Below are 21,474 nucleotides of genomic sequence, written 5' to 3'. Positions count from 1 at the left end.
ACATTGGAGCTGAACATAATGCTTCTACCTACCTCCAATATGTGTTTATTCTTCCCTTAGCAACCCAATTTTGCTGAGTATGAGGACAAGTACTTTGATGAATAATCCCATGGTCAAGGAAATATGAGGTTAAGGGTTTTGCAAAGTACTCTTTTGCATTATCAAATCTGGAGATTTTGATTTTAATCCCAAACTGGGTCAAAATCATCTAATGAAAGGTTTGGGCTAAGGTGGGAACCTCATCTCGAGGATGCATAAGGTAAACCCATGAGAAATGAGTATAGTCATCGACAAACAACAAGAAATATCTGTACCCCCCATAGCAGTAATGTGATAAGGTCCCCAAACATCAGTATGCACAATTTCAAAAGGAATGCTACTTCTTTTATTACTCAAGGGATAAGTTGTTCTACAATGCTTTGCAAGCTCACAACTTTCACATTTCAAATCAGACATTTGAACTGACTCAAACAAACTAGAAAATAAACTTTTCAAAGACCTAAAAGATAAATGACCTAACCAGTTATGCCAAAGCATAACCTGACCCATAGACTGAGAAACAAAGGATCTCCCAACTTCACTACCTTCCCCATGTGAGTTCCCTCCAAGCAAGTAGATTCCGTTCGTCTCATGTCCAATCCCAATCACCTTTGTCTCCAAATCCTAAAAAGAACATCGATCAGGAAAGAATGTCTCTGAACAATTTTGGGTTTTAGTAATACTACTGTCAGAAAGCAAGTTAGTAGTAAGTTGAGGGACATGTAAAATTGAAAACAAAGAATTGGCATTGGACGATTTGATGTCTCCCTTGCCAGAAATAGGAACAGAGAGCCATCAGTAATAGAAACTTTGTCTCTGCCTGAGGATAAGTGATAGGTAGCAAACTGTGAGGATAAGTCAGTCATGTGATCAGATGCACTTGAGTCTATTATTCAACAAGGTTCGGTGTTACCTGGGGCTGATGTATGATAAGCTAAGGCCCGTGTACCTGAATGAGCAAATGTTGAAGTGGGAGCAGCAAATGTTGTGACTAATGACTGAGATAATGGTGCTGAATTGCCAACTTCACTTTCCAACTGAGTCAAAGCAGCCCAGACAGTAGTTAAGGTGTCTAGGGATGTAGCTCTTGTGCTCGACGAGGGTGCTCCATCAGTAGTAATAGCCATATTAGCATTTCCCTTTTTGTTTTTGAGCTTTGCTGGAACTAGATGTGGATATAACTTCCAACATGTGTCTTTAGTATGCTTTGGTTTCTTGCAATGTTCACATACTAGCTCTCTCTTATCTTCCTTTTTCATATTCCTCTCCTTATCACCCCCAAACTTCGGTTTGACTGTTGCCAAGGCTGATTCAAAAGGTTGATGCTGCAGCATAACTTTCCTCCTACTTTCTTCACTGTGCACTAAGGCATAGGCTTGTGATAAGGCCACACTTTCTCTCGTGAGAAGCTGTTGTCTCATAATATCATACTCAGAATTCAGGCCAGCTAAGAATTCAAACACCCTATTAGTTTCCACTTGCTTCCTGTAAGTTTGTGCATCCTTTTGACTTTCCCAGTCAATTGCCTCTAGGTGATCAATTTCATGCCGCAGGGATTTCAAGGGTGAGAAGTAAACTGAGACTGGCTTCTCTCCTTGCTTAAGGTTGTTTACTTCACATTTCAGCTCATAGGCCCTAGAAACATTAAGAGGTTGGGAATAGGTTTCTTTCATGATGTCCCAAATTTCCTTAGTTGTTTTTTCCCACAAGTAATTTCGGCTGATGTGGGGCTGCGTGGAGTTACACAGCCATGTCATAACCAAATAATTCTCCTAAACCCATTTGGCATAGGTTGGGTCCTCCTTAGTCGGTTCCTTCACATCCCCCATCAAATAGTTCAGTTTTCCTCTACCCCCAATAGCCATCATGACTGATTGAGCCCATTCCAAGTAATTTAAACCATCAAACTTGACAGTGGTAGTCTAAAAAGTGTTCTCAGACATGTTACCTGAACTTCCGGCCCCTAGAACACCTTCCCCTTGGCTCTTAAACTCCATTCTTTGTCAAGATAAAGGTCAAAAAACACCTCTTTTAGCACTGAGACTAGGTAATTACACCCAGAATTTGTTAACAGCCGAACCTACTTTACCCTTCTAGGTCAGCAATCCACCCAGAAATAATAGAACAGCTCTGTTGTTCTTCCAGAAAACTAAATACCTTGGTCTGCAAATCTGTAACTGATTTAACTGATACCCTAGAATTGGCGACAGTCAAAGGTTTAGGGTTTTAATGCTAGAACTAGTCGTAGGTCAAGAAAAACCCCAAAGACTCAGGAGAGAAGGGAGATCTCTCAGCCACACCTCTTAGAATAACCAAAAAGGTTCTTTTAATAGATCAATCTAAAAAGAACTCGACTTCAGAAAAAACTCTGGCCGCCACCTTCAAAACCAAGTCTGAACCCTAATTTTGAAAATTCTTCCCTTCTTCTGACTCTTCCTGATTGCTGGACACTCTCCAAGGCTCTATGGCCTCTTGAGTAGTAGCTGCACACTGCCAACAATCTCCAATAATCAGCCGATGGTCTTGTTTTGCTGAAAACTTCCAACCCAAGGAAGTTCTCATGTAGTCAGCCTGATTAGACTGACATGAGAAGCCCTAGGTTGGCTCTGATACCAAGTTGTCGAGTGGGACTGTAATCAGTCCTAGATATAATATATAGAATCAAGAAAAAAGATCTGAGAATTAGAGAAGAAGGAGAGGAGAAGAGAAGGAGAAAACGAAGAGAAGAAGTCAGAATATGGGTGATCAGTTTGACTGTCGCCCCCTAACTGCTATTTATATTAACAATTAAATAAAGGGGAAAAACCTGAATTGCCCCTACTGTTTACAAAAAATATAAATAACTACTAACAGAAAATAACTGTTGGCTGAAACTAAACAGAAACACTAAACATTAAACATAATAAACTAATAAAACAGATGGGGACCACATTAATGATCTCTACACTTAGAAATGATAACCCGGTTACATGGCAGTTCAGAACAGTTATGAGAAAGGAAAAATCTTGGGGAAAGGACATTTTATCAAGTGTTTTCAGTCGGTGCTTAGGGCTCTCAACACGGGGTGAACAAAAAGCAGCTCTTTTGGGGTACAAATGGGCTTCTTGATGTAAACCTAATTAGTTTAGAAAGTTTTTGTATTATCTGGCCTGTTTTGGTGTGCTAGGCACTGGTTGTATACACTTTTCTCACAATCTATAAAATTTAATATGTTATCCATAAAAAAAAGTTACCCATAAGGACACTTCAATAAGGACTTCAACTCCTAGACAACTCTAGTAACTTTTTTTTATCAGCAAAGAAGAATTTTATTAATTAAGTGAACAAGATATAGAATTACAGAATTACAGTAAAGCAAAAAAAGACGGTCATTGCCCTACAGAATATTACAATAAAGCCCAAAATAATTGCTTCCTTTAGACCCCCTGTTTGGCTAATGAGTCGGCCATCCCATTTGCAGTCCTCCTAATCCATGTAAAAGATGCATTTAGCTCCCTTGCAAGGCTTTCAATCTTCCTTATGGAATGTCTGTAAATCCATGGAACATTATCTCTGTTGGTAATCCAAGAAATCACCAGTTTAGAATTACCTTCAATCTTTAAGTTTTTTAAATCAAGGCCTGCTTAGCAAGTTTTTTAAATCACCTACCCCTAACGGGCCTGAATATATTGCCACCACTTTGCTTGAGGAATCTCTAAACACACCACCAATGCCTGCCAATCCTGGATTTCCCATAGAGCTTCCAACAAAATTCAGCTTGATTTTTTTATTAGCTGGGGGTTCCATTCCATTACCTTTCCTTCTTCCTAGATTGTGCCACTTCATTCCACGCCCTAATTATGTCAACCATTGAGAAGATTTACAAGAGTTCTAGTGATTTTACCCAGTTTGCAACTCTTATCTTTATGGTTTCAACAATTTCTTGTTTTGATTGATACTTCTCATTGAAGATTCGTGCATTCCTTTCCTCCCATACCATGCAATTATGTGAATTAATTTAAATAGCAAGTCCAAAAGGTACCACAAATAATAATATTGAAACAACAATATATTTATAGAAAGCATAACCCTATTCTTAAGACACCTGCAACTACAATATAAATTAAAAAAAAAAAATGCTCAAACAATATCAATATCCTATGACATAAAAATTATGAAATTGGTCTAGAAATGGAAAAAATAAAACGATTTGTTTCTCCATGAATTCTTTCCTTGCTTCAGTATCTGCAGAAATGGATCATTATTATGGCTATGTATATCTATCCATCTATATATGGAAAATAGGTGTCTACTCGGATCAATTAGGAAAGTTTCCTAAACAACCCCACCTATTTGTCCTGCAAAATTCTAACTCTCCATCAAATAGAGAACCCTCTGGATTGTCCCTTTTGCACAATCCTGGTATGCATGGCCTCATAGATGTTTACCTGACTAGTAGTGGTTATCCAAACATTTAATTATTTTATTCAAAAGGGTAGGGAGAGGAACATGGTGACTTCTATTGAGCCCCAAAGAAGGTCTCCAAGCTTAATTGGGTCATTTAAACTTTAACTAAATGACCGATTAACAAACATGCTCCCAATTTATTCCTTTACACTGTTTTTGGTTGTAAGGAAATGAGAGAAGAAAAATAAGAAAGAGAAAAAGGAAAGAAAAGAAAGATGCCCATTGTTAGTGTCGACTAAATAAGGGTAGAATAATCATTTGAGTTTTATTAATATGGTGATGTGTCTTTTAGTTAGTGCTGATGTGTCCCAACTTAAATAGGGGTATAAAAGACATTTGCTATTTATTTTAGTAAACTATATATCCTGGCCGACCTAAGAGAGAATGCGGACTATTTTATTCTCTTCTTTTGGGTTCGAACAGGTTTCTTCTTCTTCTATTTCTCCTTCTTTTCTTCTCTCCCTCTCTCTCTTCTTCTTTACATCAAGTTCAGATCTGAAACTGACGAATATAAATCATCACACCCATTGTTTTTCTTTGCCTTTCCTTATCATCTAAACCAAGTCATTTTTTTTTATTGGTAGGAGAGTCACCTTCTTTTAAATTTTTGTTTCCCTATTCTATTTTCTTTGCAACTAAACACATTGTTAGCGATGGCATGAATTAAGCACCTTGTAGGCCACATGTCCAAACCCTCCTCTCGTAAGTGGGTTGACTAATTTGCTTACTGATCAAATTTCTTAAATGAGTTCAGCAGAGATTTTTTGGAGGTGCTGGAATGTGATTCTGTCTGTATCTACGATTAGTTTTTTTTTTTTTCTAAGGTGTTACCATAACACCTTGTTATGGATGTAATCAGACTCTTATTTTTTATAAAATTTATTTTTCTTTTGCTATCAAAAAGATTCTAAGTATGTAATTTCTCGATTTCTTCTAAAGAACAATTCTGCACCATATACAACTGAATTGTAAAGTGACCTTTTATTTAAGTTATGCTCTCAAAATGAATATTGTAGCAGCTTTTTCCTTCTAAGTTCAAATAAACTAGGACTAGGAGTTTGGGAAGTCTATACTAATAAAAGTTTTCCTTTCTCAAATAGGAAAGATTTAGAAGCCCCCTTCTCCAGCGCACAAAGAGATAGCTAAAACAATTTTAACTGCATAAATCCTCAGTTGATCAAAAGAGCACTAATCTGTTTTGACCTCACCCTGAAGATTTAGCATGTACATCTGCAGTGCTGGCAGCAGATGTACACATTAAATCCTCAGTTCATAAACTTTCCTATCTGCTCTGCACATTATACCCAGAACTTTCATTCCAAATGATCATAATTTCATAAACCATCCTATCTGTTGTGCACATTATACTTTTACTTCCACTGCTGATGTAAGATTCAAATTATAGAAATGATATGGGCAGCTATCTTCTGTATCTGACTTCCAATAATGAACTCCCAGAAGTCTATATCCCCCACTTCATCTGGAGCCCCTTTTTGGCCCTCACGCATAAACACTCAGAAGCCACCAAGCTTCCAAATTATCATGCATGATTGTGCCCTTTGATTAAAGTCTTGTTTAGAAGGAAAATATTACAAATTTTATAACCAGAAGCCAATAAGATTTCTTTTTCATGATTTCTTGCCAGCTACTGACCTTGATAATTGGATTTTGATTTCACTTGATTACCTTTGTACCTATCTGTCTGCAGGTGATATATTTCATGCAGCACCCAACATCGACCATTCCCAAGATTTTGTGCGAAAAGATATCAAGGAGTGGCTAAATTGGCTTCGTAATAGCATTGGTTTTGATGGATGGCGCCTTGATTTTGTGAGGTAAGGGGTTCCTATTCTTTTTCTATTCTTTAATTTTTTTGGTTTCTTTACTCTATCCTTGGTACTGCATAAAGGGCACAACTTTTATTTTCCTATTAAATCTCCACTTTTTTTTTCTAAACCAGTATCTCCATTGAGGCAGTTAAAAATGCATTATAAAGAAACAGAAGTCCCAAATACAAGACTTTCTTAGTGGTCTTAACTGGTTGATTAATGCGAGTATTAAATACTTAACTATTTTACTAAAGATATAAAAAATAACAATAAGAGCAGGGATTGAAATTTTGCAATGTATTGGAGTGTATAGGCCAATACATATCTGGTGACCCTCCAATACACCCCTACAGTAAGTGTTTTGGGGTTTGACCTGTTTCAGGGGGTAGACAGGCCTTATACCGACCCCCCTGAACAGGTTTGAAAAAAAACTAAAAAAAAATAAAAGCGGGCAGTGATACAGGCTGATACGCCCCATCCAGCGTATCATATGATATTTAGAACCTTGATAAGAGAACAATGGCTTGCACCCTAGACCACACAATTCCCCCAGTATAGTGACAGCAAAGAGAACCCCCAAAATATCAAACCTAATCTGGAAACTGTAACCCAGTAGAACTCAGTCTTGCCTATACTACTCATTACTCTATCATCTATAGAATTGGCTGCCCACTCCATCAAACCCAGGAGAAGGCATGTCTTGGCCCCTTGAGAAATGAAACAACTGTGCTCTGAAGGAGTTCATACACCAATATATCTTGAATACACAAATAATATAGATCCTCCATAATTACTGCTGACCTCCCAATGTTATAGAGAATTCCATCAACGTTAAGCTTAACTGTTCCAAGGGATGGTGGAAATGAAGTCACTTCAGAAATTTGTCCTATAGTCAGTTAAGTAGCTACATGAAGCCAACTCACCACATTATCAATAGTGATATCTTGAAACTTTTCCCTCATCCAAATCCAAAAGTTCCTTAAAAGAAGTATCCGATTCCTTCGTTTATGTAGAATCTTATTTGCAAGCATGCTAGTCTCCATCTGTGTTGCTCTGATGTGTAGGGATGGTGGAAATGCTAGTCTCATGTAACATACTCTTTTAACCTTTAGCTACATATTCCTTTACCATACCAAGTCCTCATTCATTTTCTAGGAAGTTGTTTACCCAGGTAAAATGCACTTACCTATGTTCTTTTGTCGGGAAAATGTTAGCTGGGTAAATGAGACAGTTTCCCAAAGGATCCCTAACTTCTATGTGCTGGCAGGGGTATTTTAATCACACAATAGTTTGGACAACTTTCCTCCTCCATGAGTAAGTGATTTACCCACCCGGGATAAGGGTAAAACTTACCTAAGAAAGTTCACTTTCCTTGGGCCCTACACTTCCCTGCAAAAGAACGTGGGGAAGTTGGTCAACTTCCACATTGACCAACATTCCCCCTCGCCCAATATATTGGCAAACAAACAGGCCCTAAGACATAGCCTACACAAATCCCATATCCATGCCCTGGTTGTATTATGTTGATAGATGTAGACATATTTGTGTATCATAAGTGCCTACATTCTTAAATTCTCTTCTTATTGTCCATATTTGAAAGTGATTCTTTTTCATGATTGTCCTTGAGATCATAGTAAATCCACATTTTCTGCACAACTTTAGCCTTCATGTTAACCTTTTATTGCCAATCTAATCTGAGAAATCCATCTTAACTTATTCTATGTGATCTATATTAAAAATGATTACGTGTTCATCCATCCTGAATTCTGAAATAGTTACCATCTATTATGATTCGGCCTGCCCTTGAGTTCTGTTAGTCTGATAACAGTCAAGAAGAGAGAAGAAGAAAGAAGAAAGAAAGAGAGAGAAAGGAGGAGAGAAGGAGAGAAGAAAAGTCTACTTCAAATGAGAGAAAAATTACCTCTCCCATTTGACCAGATATGTTTTATATTACTAACATAATGGAAAAGACACATGTGCCCCTACTTAAGTGAGGGACATTAGTTCTAACATAATATTACACATCAGCAACCTCAACATAAGTATAAATACAGAAATACCCCTACATACTCGACACTAACACTCCCCCTCAAGCTAGTGAGTATATATCATATAATCCCAGTTTGTTACATATGTAGTGCACTCTTCCCCGACTCAATCCTTTAGTAAATAAGTCTGCCCACTGGTTCCCTGTGTTAACATATGTAGTGTCTATCACTCCACTCAGCACCTTCTCTCTCACAAAGTGACAGTCAACTAGGGTTGTTCACGGGTCGGGTTGGGTCGGTTTACCGAGATTTTTTCAACCGACCCGACCTGGTCGGGTTACCTGAAATTGAAACCGAAACCGACCCTGCGTTAAGAAAAACCGACCTAGTTGGTTTGCGTCGGGTTGGGTCGGTTTCGGCTCTAAGTTCAACCATGGTAATAAATTGGTAGATTGGAGAAAGAAGACTGAAATTGGTAGGGGGCGGACCAACTTATAATAGAAGCTATCAAGAAAATAGAAAGTCAAACTGTATTAGAGAAAGAAGACTGAAATTTGTATATTTCAAGAAACCTTCTAATCTAAGTAAAAAAGGACACCTAATTCTAATTGTAATTGGTTGCCTATTTGGTGTAAAAGACCATAAAAACTAGGATCCTTTGATTATTTTCTTTAAACTTTTCCAAAAAAATTCCTTGTTTAGTTGTCTTACAATACTTGCCATTAATGTCATTCCTAACTAGAAGACTAGAAATTAAGTTAGGTTGTAACTAGGATAGAGACAACTTAGTTAAGTAGGAACTAAGTAGGTTGTAAATATTAACTAGGAACTAACTACTAACTACTAAGTCGGCTTCGGTTCGGGTCAGTTTCTGTTTCACATATGAAAACCGAAACCGACCCGAACCATCGGTTATGATTTTTTACAACCTGAAACCGATCGGTGCTGAAGAAAACCCGGTCGATTCGGGTTGGGTCAGTCTGGGTTGATCGGTTTGGTCGGGTTGGGTCTTCTTATGAACAGCCCTACAGTCAACCTCTATGTGCTTGGTTCTTTCATGAAACACCGGATTAGAAGAAAGAGGAATTGCAGCCTGATTGTCACAGTAGAGCTTCATTGGATTGTTAACATTGTATCCTATCTCTTGTAGGAGGCTCCTTAGCCACACTAATTCACAAGTGGTATGTGCCATAGCTCTATATTTTGCCTCTGCACTGCTTCTCGCCACGATTGTTTGCTTCTTACTTTTCCATGTCACCAGATTACACCCAAGAAAAGTGCAATAGCCTGTGGTAGATCTCCTATCAGACATAGAACCGGCCCAATCAACATCAATATATCCTTATATTTCAAGTTTTCCCCCACTTTTGTATACCAAACCACGAGTAGGAGCCCCTTTTAAATATCTCACAATTCTTAGAACCACATCCCAATGAGGAACCAGAGGTTTCTGCATGATCTGACTTACCACACTAACCGCAAATGAAATATCTGGCCAAGTAATAGTTAGGTAGTTCAGTTTACCTACAAGTCGCTGATATCTGCCAGGGTCTTCAAACACTTCACCCATATCACTACTCAGCTTAGTATTTGTTTCCATAGGTGTTTCAGCTGGTTTAGCACCTAACAAACCTGTTTCCTCTAGCAAATCAAGCACATATTTTCTCTGACACAAATTAATACCACGTTTAGACCTTGCTAGTGATGGGAAGCGGAAAGGTGAGTGAGTGAAACATAATTAGAAATAGGATGAAGGGTACAAGTGCATTTACCTTTCTGTAAGGCAATGGGAAGATCAAGATCAGATACTAGGTTTGGGGCTGGTGTGGGGACAACTGTCGGATCTGTCGACATTGATGGAGCTGGAGGAGGAGCAGCCGGTACATGTGGGTGATGTGTATACACTTGATGGATAGGTGGCCGTTCAACAAGTGGTGGCACTGGAGGCAAGGACTTCGTCATAGCTGGAACAAGAGGAACAAAATCCGCAACTGGAAGAGGAAGAGGAGGAGGTGATAAGAAGAAATATCACCGGACCCTAAGAAAAACAGAGTAGACTAAAAAAAGGTAACATCAGCACACACAAAGGAACGACGAGAACTAGAACGATAACACTTATACCCTTTCTGGGTTCAAGAATAGCTAAGGAAGATGCACTTAATGGATCGTGCATCTAACTTGTCCTTCCCGGGGCCCAGATTATGGACGAAGCAAACACACCCAAAAACCCAACGAGAAAGAGGAAACGGAGACAAGGTGGGAAACAAGGTAATGAATGGGGAATGACCATCAATGATAGACGTGGGCATCCGATTAATCAAGAAGCACGAAGTAAGCACCGCATCACTCCAAAAGGGTTTGGGAACATTCATGTGATGCATGAGGGATCGAGCTATTTCCAAAAGATGACAATTCTTTCTCTCAGCCACACCATTTTGTTGTGGGGTGTAGGTACATGAGGTATGATGTATAATGCCATATTGGTCCAAGTATTCTTGAAATGATGAAGAGAAATATTCACGGCCATTATCGGATTGAAAAATTTTAATATGAACACCAAATTGGTTGCGAATCTTAGCATAAAATTTTTGAAAGATGGTAAACAATTCACTCATTTCTTTCATTAAATAGAGCCACATCATCCTTGAATAATCATCAACAAAATGACAAAAATATCTACACCCATTGTATGACATCACTTTATAAGGACCCCAAACATCTGAATGAACCAAAGAAAAAGGACTTGACACACGGTTATCAACCCTAGGACTAAAGGGAACACGATGATGTTTCCCCAACTGACACGACTCACAATCTAAAACAAAAAGTTGACTCAACGAAGGGGCCAAAGACTTCAAAACTTTCAGCGAATGATGACCAAATCGACAATGCCACTAGAGAGGAGAGAGATGACTGGAGAGTTGTTGATGTTCTTCAACCACCGTCAAGATAATACAATCCACCAGCTTCATGACCTCCACCAATCTTCATCCCCGTCTTGAGATCCTGAAAAACACACGAAGAAGGGTAAAAAGTAATAGAGCAATTGAGTGACTTGGTCAACTTACTAACAGACATAAGGTTAAACGAAAATTTAGGGACATACAAAACTGAGGATAAAGATAAGGGGGTCATGTTAATATTGCCAACACCACAAATGGAGGATGTGGAACCATTAGCAAGGGTAACAGATTGTGATGTTGAGCAATGAGAGAGGGAAGAAAACACACCTGGAGTTCCAATCATGTGATCAAAGGCTCAAGAGTCAATAATCCAGGGATTGGGTGTGGATGCCAAACAAGCCATACCTGAGTGTGCGAGAGTAGCCGTCTTCTTCTGAGATGTGGACTGGACAAACCTCTCATACTCATCACGGGGGACACTCATCATCTCCTTCCCGGGAACATATGTGGATGTAGGAAGTATCTGATTAGTTGAACGACTCTCCTGTCTAAAACTATTGTCACTAGTCATGGCATGATTGGCCCAGGTTGAGGGTGGACCATGCAAGTCATAGCAATAATTAATGGTATGTCCATCCATACCACAATGAGTACACTTCCTTGGACCTGAACCACGTCCTTTACCACGGGCTCCCCCTGAATCTCTACCTCCAGTACGACTACCACCATGGTTGTATGTAGGTCCACCACCACCACTCCAGCCATATACCGGACCACTGCTACCACTACGACCAGACTGAGCTCCCCGAATTCCACCTCTAACACCACGGCCCCTTGATACTACAAAGGCTGATCTATTGGAAACATTAGAGTTCTCAGTAGATAATGTAGGTGTTCAAGACTGCTATCAGTCTTGATCACTAAGAAGTTTCAGATTCGATGAGAAGAGAAAGTGAAGAAGAAGTAGAAGAAAGAGTGGTGAGAGAGCAGTAGAACACAGATTTTGGGGAGAAGAACAGAATGTCAATATTCTGCCGCCGCCACTTTAATTTAATATATATATGTTATGCTAGTTACATGAAAGGACATATCTGCCCTTGGTGTTTACATCATAACTGCTAACACATAACTGAAAAATAAACAACAACTAGGAATAACAAAATAACAAATTGACCACAGCTGTGACTAGATACATTCTACCCTACGGACAGAGTGGGACCACAGCTGTGGGGCCCACATCAATGTTCTCTACACTCCCCCTCAAGTTGGGAGTATATGTTCATCATTCCCAACTTGGATAGATCCGCTTCTAGCTTTTTTCTTGATACAACTTTAGTGAGGATGTCTACTAGTTGCATACTGGATGTGATGTAAGGGAGGCATACTTCTTGAGATGAGACCCTCTCTTGTACAAAGTGGCGGTCAACTTCAATGTGTTTGGTTCTGTCATGCTGTTCTGGATTATGTGCTATATTAATGGCGGCTTGATTATCACAATACAACATCAGGGGCTTCTCATACTCAATACCCAACTCCTTAAGTAGAGATCTTAGCCATAGGATTTCAGCCACTTCGTTGGCCATGGACCTGTATTCTGCTTCCGCACTTGACCGGGAGACAACACTTTGTTTCTTACTTCTCCAGGAGACAAGATTTCCTCCCACAAGAGCACAATATCCTGAGGTAGACCTTCTGTCATCAACACTCCCAGCCCAATCAGCATTCGTATAGACCTCCACCTTCATGTGATTGTTGTTCTTGAATAGTATACCCCTACCTGGGCATCTCTTCAAGTAGGCTAAGATTCTTTTTGCCGCAAGAAGATGTGTGGTTCTAGGAGAATGCATGTACTGACTGTCAACACTAACAGCATAAGTAATATCTGGCCGAGTGAGGCAGAGATATAGGAGCTTTCCTACCAATTGCTGGAACATAACTTTGTCTTCAAGAAGCTCCCCACTCTCGGCACTAATCCTGTGATTCTGTTCAATTGGTGTATCTGCAGGCTTGACACCTAATTTTCCAGTTTCTGCCAACAGGTCTAGGACATATTTCCTTTGAGAAATAAAGATCCCCTGTTTGGATCTAGCAACCTCAATACCCAAAAAATACCGGAGTATGCCAAGGTCCTTCACCTCAAATTCTTGATGAAGAAGCTGTTTAAGAGACTCAATCTCATGGCTATCATTCCCTGTGACCACAATATCATCAACATATACTGCCAGTAGTGTCAAAGAGGATTCCACCCTCTTGATGAATAGGGTATGATCTGACTGAGCCTGTACATAACCAAACTTCACAAGAGCTAGTCTGAATCTATCGAACCAAGCCCTAGGTGACTGTTTCAAACCATACAGAGCCTTGTTGAGCCGGTAGACCTTCTTACCTATTTCTGCATCATAGAATCCAGGAGGCAAACGCATGTAAACTTCTTCCTACAGATCTCCATTCAGAAAGGCATTTTTCACGTCCATTTGGTATAAAGGCCAAGTGTGACTTGTTGCAAGGGACAATAGGACTCGAATAGTAGTCATCTTGTCTACCGGTGCAAAGGTCTCCAAGTAATCTATGCCATAAGTCTGTGTAAACCCTCTTGCAACTAACCGAGCTTTATACCTCTCAATAGATCCATCTGCATTATGTTTCACCGTAAATACCCATCTGCATCCAACTGGTTTCTTTCCTTTGGGCAAATCAACTACCTCCCAGGTGTTGTTTTTCAACAAGGCATCCATCTCAACTTGCATTGCATCTTTCCATTCAGGGACGGATAGGGCTTCTTGCACTGTTCTTGGAATAGGGACATTGGAAATGGAACTAAGGTAGGACCTATAGGTAGGAGATAGGCGATCATAGGATAAAAAATGGGAAATACAGTGGGCTGTGGATGTAGTACAATGTCGTTTCCCTTTACGGACTGCAATCGGAAGGTCAAGATCATCTGTAGGAGAAGTCTCTGTGGGCTCTGGGACTGTAGTATTTGGACCTGGAGCTGCAGATGAGATTGGAGCTAGCCTGGACTGCTGATGATCATGATCAACCTGCCTTGCACCGCCTGTGATAAACCCGCAACTCCTGATCCCTCTGACTACCCTCACCACTGCAGCTTTCCCTCAACTCCTGATCTCTCTGACTACCCTCACCATTGCAGCTCTCATCACCCAATGGAATAGGTAAAGGAACTGCCCCACTCTCACTGCTCTCCCCCTGAAGACAAGACCTCAAACCCCCACTCTCACTGCTCTCCCCCCGAGGGGAAACCTGAGGATAATAGGGTGTCCCCTCAAAGAAAGTGACATCCATGGAGACAAACTTTCTCCCGGAGACAGGATCATAGCAGCAATAACCCTTTTGAGTTTGTGCAGAACCAAGGAAGATGCATTTGGAGGCTTTGGGTTCGAACTTGGAGTGATGGGGTCCGAGAAGATGAACAAAGCAAGTACAACCGAATGTCTTAAGAGGAATAGAAAACAAGTCCTCACGTGGGTGTAGGAGGGACAAAGGAGATCGCATATCAAGGACCCTAGAAGGAACTCGATTAATAAGGTATACCGCCGTGAGGATAGCATCACCCCAGAAGCGAATAGGAACATTGGAAGTAAACATGAGGCTTCTAGCCACTTCCAAAATGTGCCTATTCTTCCTTTCGGCAACCCCATTCTGCTGAGGTGTATGAGGGCAAGAGCTCTGGTGGATAACCCCATGATGAAGAAGATAAGATGTCAATGATTTAGCAAAGTATTCCTTTGCGTTATCAGATCTGAGAACTTTGATCTTGGCATCAAACTGGGTTAGAATCATTTGGTGAAAATTTTGGGTCAGGGAAGGTACCTCATCTCGTGAACGCATGAGATAAACCCAAGAAAAACGGGTATGGTCATCAACAAATAACAAAAAATATCTGTACCCACCCATGGAAGGGATATGATAAGGCCCCCAAACGTCAGTATGCACATCATCAAAAGAATTATCACTCCTTTTATTACTCAATAAATAAGGCTTTCTACAATGCTTAGCAAACTCACAACTTTCACACTGTAACTGAGACAACTCAATAGACTCAAATAAAGCAGGAAACAGACCTTGTAAAGATCGAAAAGACAAATGACCTAATCGGTTATGCCAAAGCATAACCGGACTCACACTCTGAGAAACAAAAGACATCTTCTCAACTGACTCTCCCTGACACAACCGCTCCCCGAGCAGATAGATCCCATTCGCTTCACGGCCAGTCTCAATCATCTTCTGCGTCTCTAAGTCCTGAAAAACACATTGGTCAGGGAAGAAGGTTACTGAGCAATTCATATGCTTGGTAATACTACTGACTGAAAGAAGGTTAGTATCAAGCTTAGGAACATGCAAGACAGATGACAGGGAGATAGTATCTGAAAGCTTGATGTCGCCCTTCCCAAAAATAGGAACCAGGGAGCCATCAGCAATAGATACCTTATCCCTACCGGAAGACAAATGGTAAGTAGTAAACAATGAAGGCAAACTAGTCATGTGATCAGATGCACCTTAGTCTATTACCCAACAAGGTTCAGTAGTACCTGGAGCTGAGGCATGATAGGCTGAAGCTTGAGTACCTGAATGGGCGAAGGCAGATGTGGCAGGGGCTGATGGAGGCTGTGGTGGCTGAGCTGAATTTCCAACTTCCTTTTCTAGCTGTATTAGGGCAGCCCGAATTGCAGCTAAGGTCTCCAAAGATGTTCCTTTTGTGCCAGATGAATCAGTGTTTACGGCAATATGAGCAGTGCCCTTCTTGTTTCTCAACTTCGCAGGAACCAAGTGAGGATGCAGTTTCCAACACGTCTCTTTTGTATGTTTGGGCTTCTTACAATGTTCACATACAACATCCTTCTTGTCTTCCTTCCTCCTGTCCTTCTCTGAATCACCCCCTGATTTGGGTGTAACCGCTACAAAGGCTGGTGTGGGTGGCTGAGGTTGCATCATAACCTTCCTTCTAGTCTCTTCACTGTGTACAAATGAGTATGCCTGAGAGAGAGTCACACTGTCTCTAGTCAAAATCTGTTGCCGGACAATATCATAATCTGAATTTAAGCCTGCCAGAAACTCAAATACCCTGTTTGTCTCAACATGCTTTCTATATATCTGTGCATCTCTGGGACTCTCCCACTCAAGAGTCTCTAAGTGATCAATCTCACGCCACAGGGACTGCAAGGTAGAGAAATATACTGAAACCGGTCTCTCTCCTTGTCTAAGATTTTTCACTTCACATTTCAATTCATATGCTCTGGCAACATTAAGGGGTTGGGAATAAGTTTCTTTCATAACATCCCATATCTCCTTAGCTGTCTTAGCCCACAAATAATTCCAGCTAATATGAGGCTGCATAGAATTACACAGCCATGTCATAACCAAGTAGTTTTCTTGCATCCACTTGGTATATGTCGGGTCTCCCTTGGGAGGTTCTTTCATGTCTCCCAAGAGGTACCCTAATTTACCTCTTCCACCAATAGCCATCATGGCTGATTGGGCCCATTCCAAATAGTTTGATCCATCAAACTTTAAGGTCGTAATCTGATCATCCATCTCAGAAACATTACCATAACTGATGTTCCCAAGGCTGCCTTCTACCTGATTTTTAAACTCTAATTCTGTCAAGTCTTAAAACAGCACTTGAACTACCAATCTCAATCAAAACAGTATAGGCCTGATCTGTATTCTCAGTGTATGTGCACAAAACTGAAATAATTCTGATCTGAAACCAATTAGCCAACACAGCAGTAACTGTCCGTAGAGCTCTAACCCCTTAGGACTCTGAGAACAGCTTAAAAAAAATGTGATATGCTTGCAGTAGGGTTTAATCAGTCCTTAATTTAGCAATTCAGTTGCACAACCCAAACAGAACTGTATAGATAGGCTTGCAGTAGGGTTAATAAGAAACCCTAGAATCTGATCAGAGGTAAATCACAGGGTTCAGTCAAACACTAGGGCTTGCCGCAAGATCACTTTCAAACCCTAGAGTAGAGAGAAACACAGTTCGGTCCAGGGTTTGCTGTAAAACCCTAGTGAATTGAAGAGAAAAAAACCTAGGATGGTTCGGCCTTTCCCTCCAGATAGGTCCAACCTATCTTCTCTGATAGAACTTATCTTAGAAAGTAAACAAGTTACAAGGAAAAAAATTGTTCGCTGCCTTTTAGGGTTACCCGAACCCTAGTCTTCTCTGATCCTTCCTAACCACCAACACTCTGCAACCCTAGCAAGTTTCCAATAGCTGCTAGCACCTCTGGCGATCTCCAAGAATCAGTCTGCGAACTCCTCCTTTTCAGCTTCTAGTCCTCGGAGATTCTCATGTGGTCGACTGGTATTAGGCTCACATGAGAAACCCTAAGGCTCTGATACCATGTAGGTGTTCAAGACTGCTATCAGTCTTGATCACTAAGAAGTTTCAGATTCGATGAGAAGAGAAAGTGAAGAAGAAGTAGAAGAAAGAGTGGTGAGAGAGCAGTAGAACACAGATTTTGGGGAGAAGAACAGAATGTCAATATTCTGCCGCCGCCACTTTAATTTAATATATATATGTTATGCTAGTTACATGAAAGGATATATCTGCCCTTGGTGTTTACATCATAACTGCTAACACATAACTGAAAAATAAACAGCAACTAGGAATAACAAAATAACAAATTGACCACAGCTGTGACTAGATACATTCTACCCTACGGACAGAGTGGGACCACAGCTGTGGGGCCCACATCAATGTTCTCTACAGATCCAATGGAAATCCTCTGAAGTCACACCTCTTCTAAGGAAGGGAGAGCTGACCCTCCTAGTATCTGAGCCTGCACTGGTTCATACTTAGATTTCAGCCCCACTAAAAATCGAGTCACATCAAGCTGTTCTCTTTGTTGTTGCTGAATTTTGATATCAGAAGTGGGGGGTGATAAACATTCAACTCATTACAAATGTTTCTCATACTAGCATAGTACTCCTCAAGACTCTGATTACCCTGATGCAGATTAAAGTATTCCAGATACAGCTAATATACTGTGGTTGTATTGTCTTTACTAGAATACAACTTCTTAGCATGGTCCCACACATCTTTGGCAATGTCAAGAAACATGAAATTTACACTAATCTTGGGTTCCATATTGTTCCATAACCATGTGATAATCCGTGCATCCTCTTGTTCCCAGTCATCGTACTCATGAGAATCAGTGGAGGGTTTTTCCTCCCTTATGTGTTTCACCTTCTTTTTTGCCTTCAAAAAAACTTCTATAGATTTAGCCCAAGGTATATAATTCTCTCCATTCAAGTTAATGGAGGTCATTTGAACATTCGGGTAGTTAGTAGGTATCATCACATTAGATTTGCTATCACTGCTATCTCCCATTGCTGAATTCTGTTATTGCTGAATTCGGCACACTGCACACTAGACTACACCACACACTGATCACACTGGTTTCAGCACTTGTTATTGCTGAAGATTGCACACTTTACACCACAAACCCTAGCCCACGACTACCTGAAATCTCACCACACTATATGAGGACCACTCCCCCTTCGAATCACACTGAAAACAGCATAAACCCTAGCACACTACAGTCTGAAATCCCACCATACGATCTAAAACATACTTCTTATTTGATTCATAACAAAAAAAAAAGCATAAAAAATCTCTTACATCATCACCCGAAATTCAAACCACACAAGACACCCACTGCACCACACAAATCAGCCCTCTTGTCTTTATCGATTAGGGAGGGGCTTCTTAGAGACCACAGCAACTGACCACGAACAGCACAACTGGAGGCATAGAGACCTCCAAGGGAAGAGGGCAACCACTCCTTTTCGGTCCTTTCCCTTATCTCCAACCGATGGCAAAGAAACCAGGAGAAAACCCTAGACTGGGTGCGCAGAAAACAAAAATCTGGGCAGATCCGAGTTGCTTAGTTGAGCTCTGATACCATATTATGATTCGGCCTGCCCTTGAGTTCTGTTAGCCTGATAACAGTCAAGAAGAGAGAAGAAAGAAGAAAGAGAGAGAGAGAGAGAGAGAGAGAGAGAGAGGAGGAGAAAAGGAGAGAAGAAAAGTCTGGTTCGAATGAGAGAAAAATTACCTCTCCCATTGGGCCAGATATGTTTTATATTACTAACATAATGGAAAAGACACATGTGCCCCTACTTAAGTGAGGAACACTAGTTCTAACATAATATTACACATCAGCAACCTCAACATAAGTATAAAGACAGAAATACCCCTACATACTCGACACTGACACCATCTTATGCCTCTGTTGAGTGGTTGATTCCCTTTTTAGGTTGCTTCTCGATAGTGTATGTCCATACTAGGAAGGATTGTCTTTTATTTACACTATAGCTCGTTTAGTGAATAATAAGAAAGAAGATAGTAGAGATTGTTGGTCTGACAATACTTTGCTCCCATGTGTCCCTCTCTAATGAGAGAGATCTTTAGATAATATCAAAATTATCCAAAATTGTCAAAACAAAAAATCCCTAATGGGGCTGATATTACATTAAATCCTCCCACTGGTAGTGGCTCATGGTTCTTATCCTAGGCATGATGGAGACAGTACTCATAGAGGCCCATAGTTCTTATCTAAGACACAACAGATCATGAAGTCCACCTATTAGCACATTCCCCAATAACAGTGATACACCACCAACTTAATACAGATCAAACCACAAGTATGATAATTTGAAGAATGCTCTGCCAGAAACTTTTAACATATCAGATATTGAAATGATGCACAAGGACAACAAAAAATAAATGGCTCTTAGGCAAGACAAAGACTCCCCCTTAACAGAAACCTATAGTCTTTTTTAATATTTCATTGAACATTTATAAAGTGCAATGATAACAATGATGATGACGTATGAGGTGCAATGTATTTTGATGCTGGAAATACTCCGCCAATTCAACAAACTTCTGTTATGCAACATTCGTTGCCTATAACCAAGGAGTGTGCTCACAAATGAAGAACCACTTCACCTGTCCTTTAAGTTTTAGATCTGAAGCTTCACTTTCTTTCCTCATGAAGCTAATAGAAACCTGCTGCAGCTGGACATTTGGGTGGAATTTGGGTTGGACGGTAGGTTTATGGTAAGTTATTTATCAAAAATAACTTATCACATAAGTTATTTGTGATCAGTTATAACTAAGTTTCTTTTACTTAGCCTAATTTACTTAAACTTATCAAAGTTGTTTTATGGATGGAAAACTAAACATACTTTTTTACTTTTCTACTGATGGTCAGTTGATATTAGTGGAAAAGTTACTTATAATCCATACTGTCGCTGGAATCCCTAGAAGATGCTATTAGAACTCAAAAGGATACAATTTACACACTAGTAGTATTATCTCCACTAGATAACAGTCAACAAATCAAGAATTCATACACCAGAGCAATATAGTGGTAACCCCAATATAAAGTTTGGGTGAAAATAGAGAGGGAAAAAGTGGTGGGATATGTACCTGGATACCTATGCATGCTTAGCACACCAGTGTTGGATACAATCCTGGATATTGCAATGGATACTTGTAGATGGTCTTTATAACATTAACACTTTTAATATGTACAATGTATGTTTTAAAAATACTTCAAAAAAATTGCACATATTAGAAATTTAATTCTTGGCAAAACATAAGCCTTGAGAAATAACATTTAGCTTCAAAAACTAGTATAGACTCCTTATATAAGCATATTACATGGGAAACCAGTACTTGTATCCATTTCTAGGATTTTAGAAAATATAGTCATATCCCTGTTTTCCGGTATTCATGTCCATGACCATATGCATATCTGGGCATCATAAGTAGTGTGCATTTATTCCCTGCTTCACACACACAAAAACAAAAAAATTAAAAAAAAAAATCCTTCTGTCACTTCCTACCTTTGCATAAATATACAGGTGACCAAACAATGCCAAAGTGCCACCCAAAAACAATCTTCGTTGACCATGATCAAAACTGAAGTAGACATCTGTTTTTCTTTTTTAGTTTTCAAGTAAAATCTCTATGATTTCTTCCTAAAGCATCAAATAGTTCTGGAAAGTTCTCCAAAAGTCCTCTAAAAATTAGGCAGTTCAAGAATAACACAGTCCATTGCAGATAATTACTATTTTTAGGAAAACAAAATACAGTAATTCCTATAATTACTATTTATAGTAATTATTTTATTTATATCAAAACCAAATGTGATAAAAGGTACCACAAGATGAGGCTGAGATTAGGAGTAAGGAGATCAATTGAAGAGACTGTTGATAGAAATCCAAAAAACTGCC

At 39.8% G+C, this 21,474-nt stretch overlaps 1 protein-coding gene across 4 annotated transcripts in view; it reads left to right on the top strand.

The window, feature by feature from the left end:
• Positions 1 to 21,474, top strand: part of LOC104598963 (uncharacterized) — a 62,972-nt gene that overhangs the window by 15,397 nt on the left and 26,101 nt on the right. For all 4 annotated transcript variants that reach the window (XM_010261315.3, XM_010261287.3, XM_010261297.3 and 1 more), the window contains one exon: positions 6,194 to 6,320. In XM_010261315.3, coding sequence (XP_010259617.1) covers positions 6,194 to 6,320 — 127 coding nt within the window. The remainder of the gene's footprint in view (positions 1 to 6,193; positions 6,321 to 21,474) is intronic.

This window comes from Nelumbo nucifera, chromosome 3 (assembly GCF_055504915.1).
Source record: "Nelumbo nucifera cultivar China Antique chromosome 3, China Antique-T2T, whole genome shotgun sequence".
In the NCBI taxonomy this organism is placed as follows: Eukaryota; Viridiplantae; Streptophyta; class Magnoliopsida; order Proteales; family Nelumbonaceae; genus Nelumbo; species Nelumbo nucifera.
This window is presented reverse-complemented; position numbering and strand designations above follow the sequence as displayed.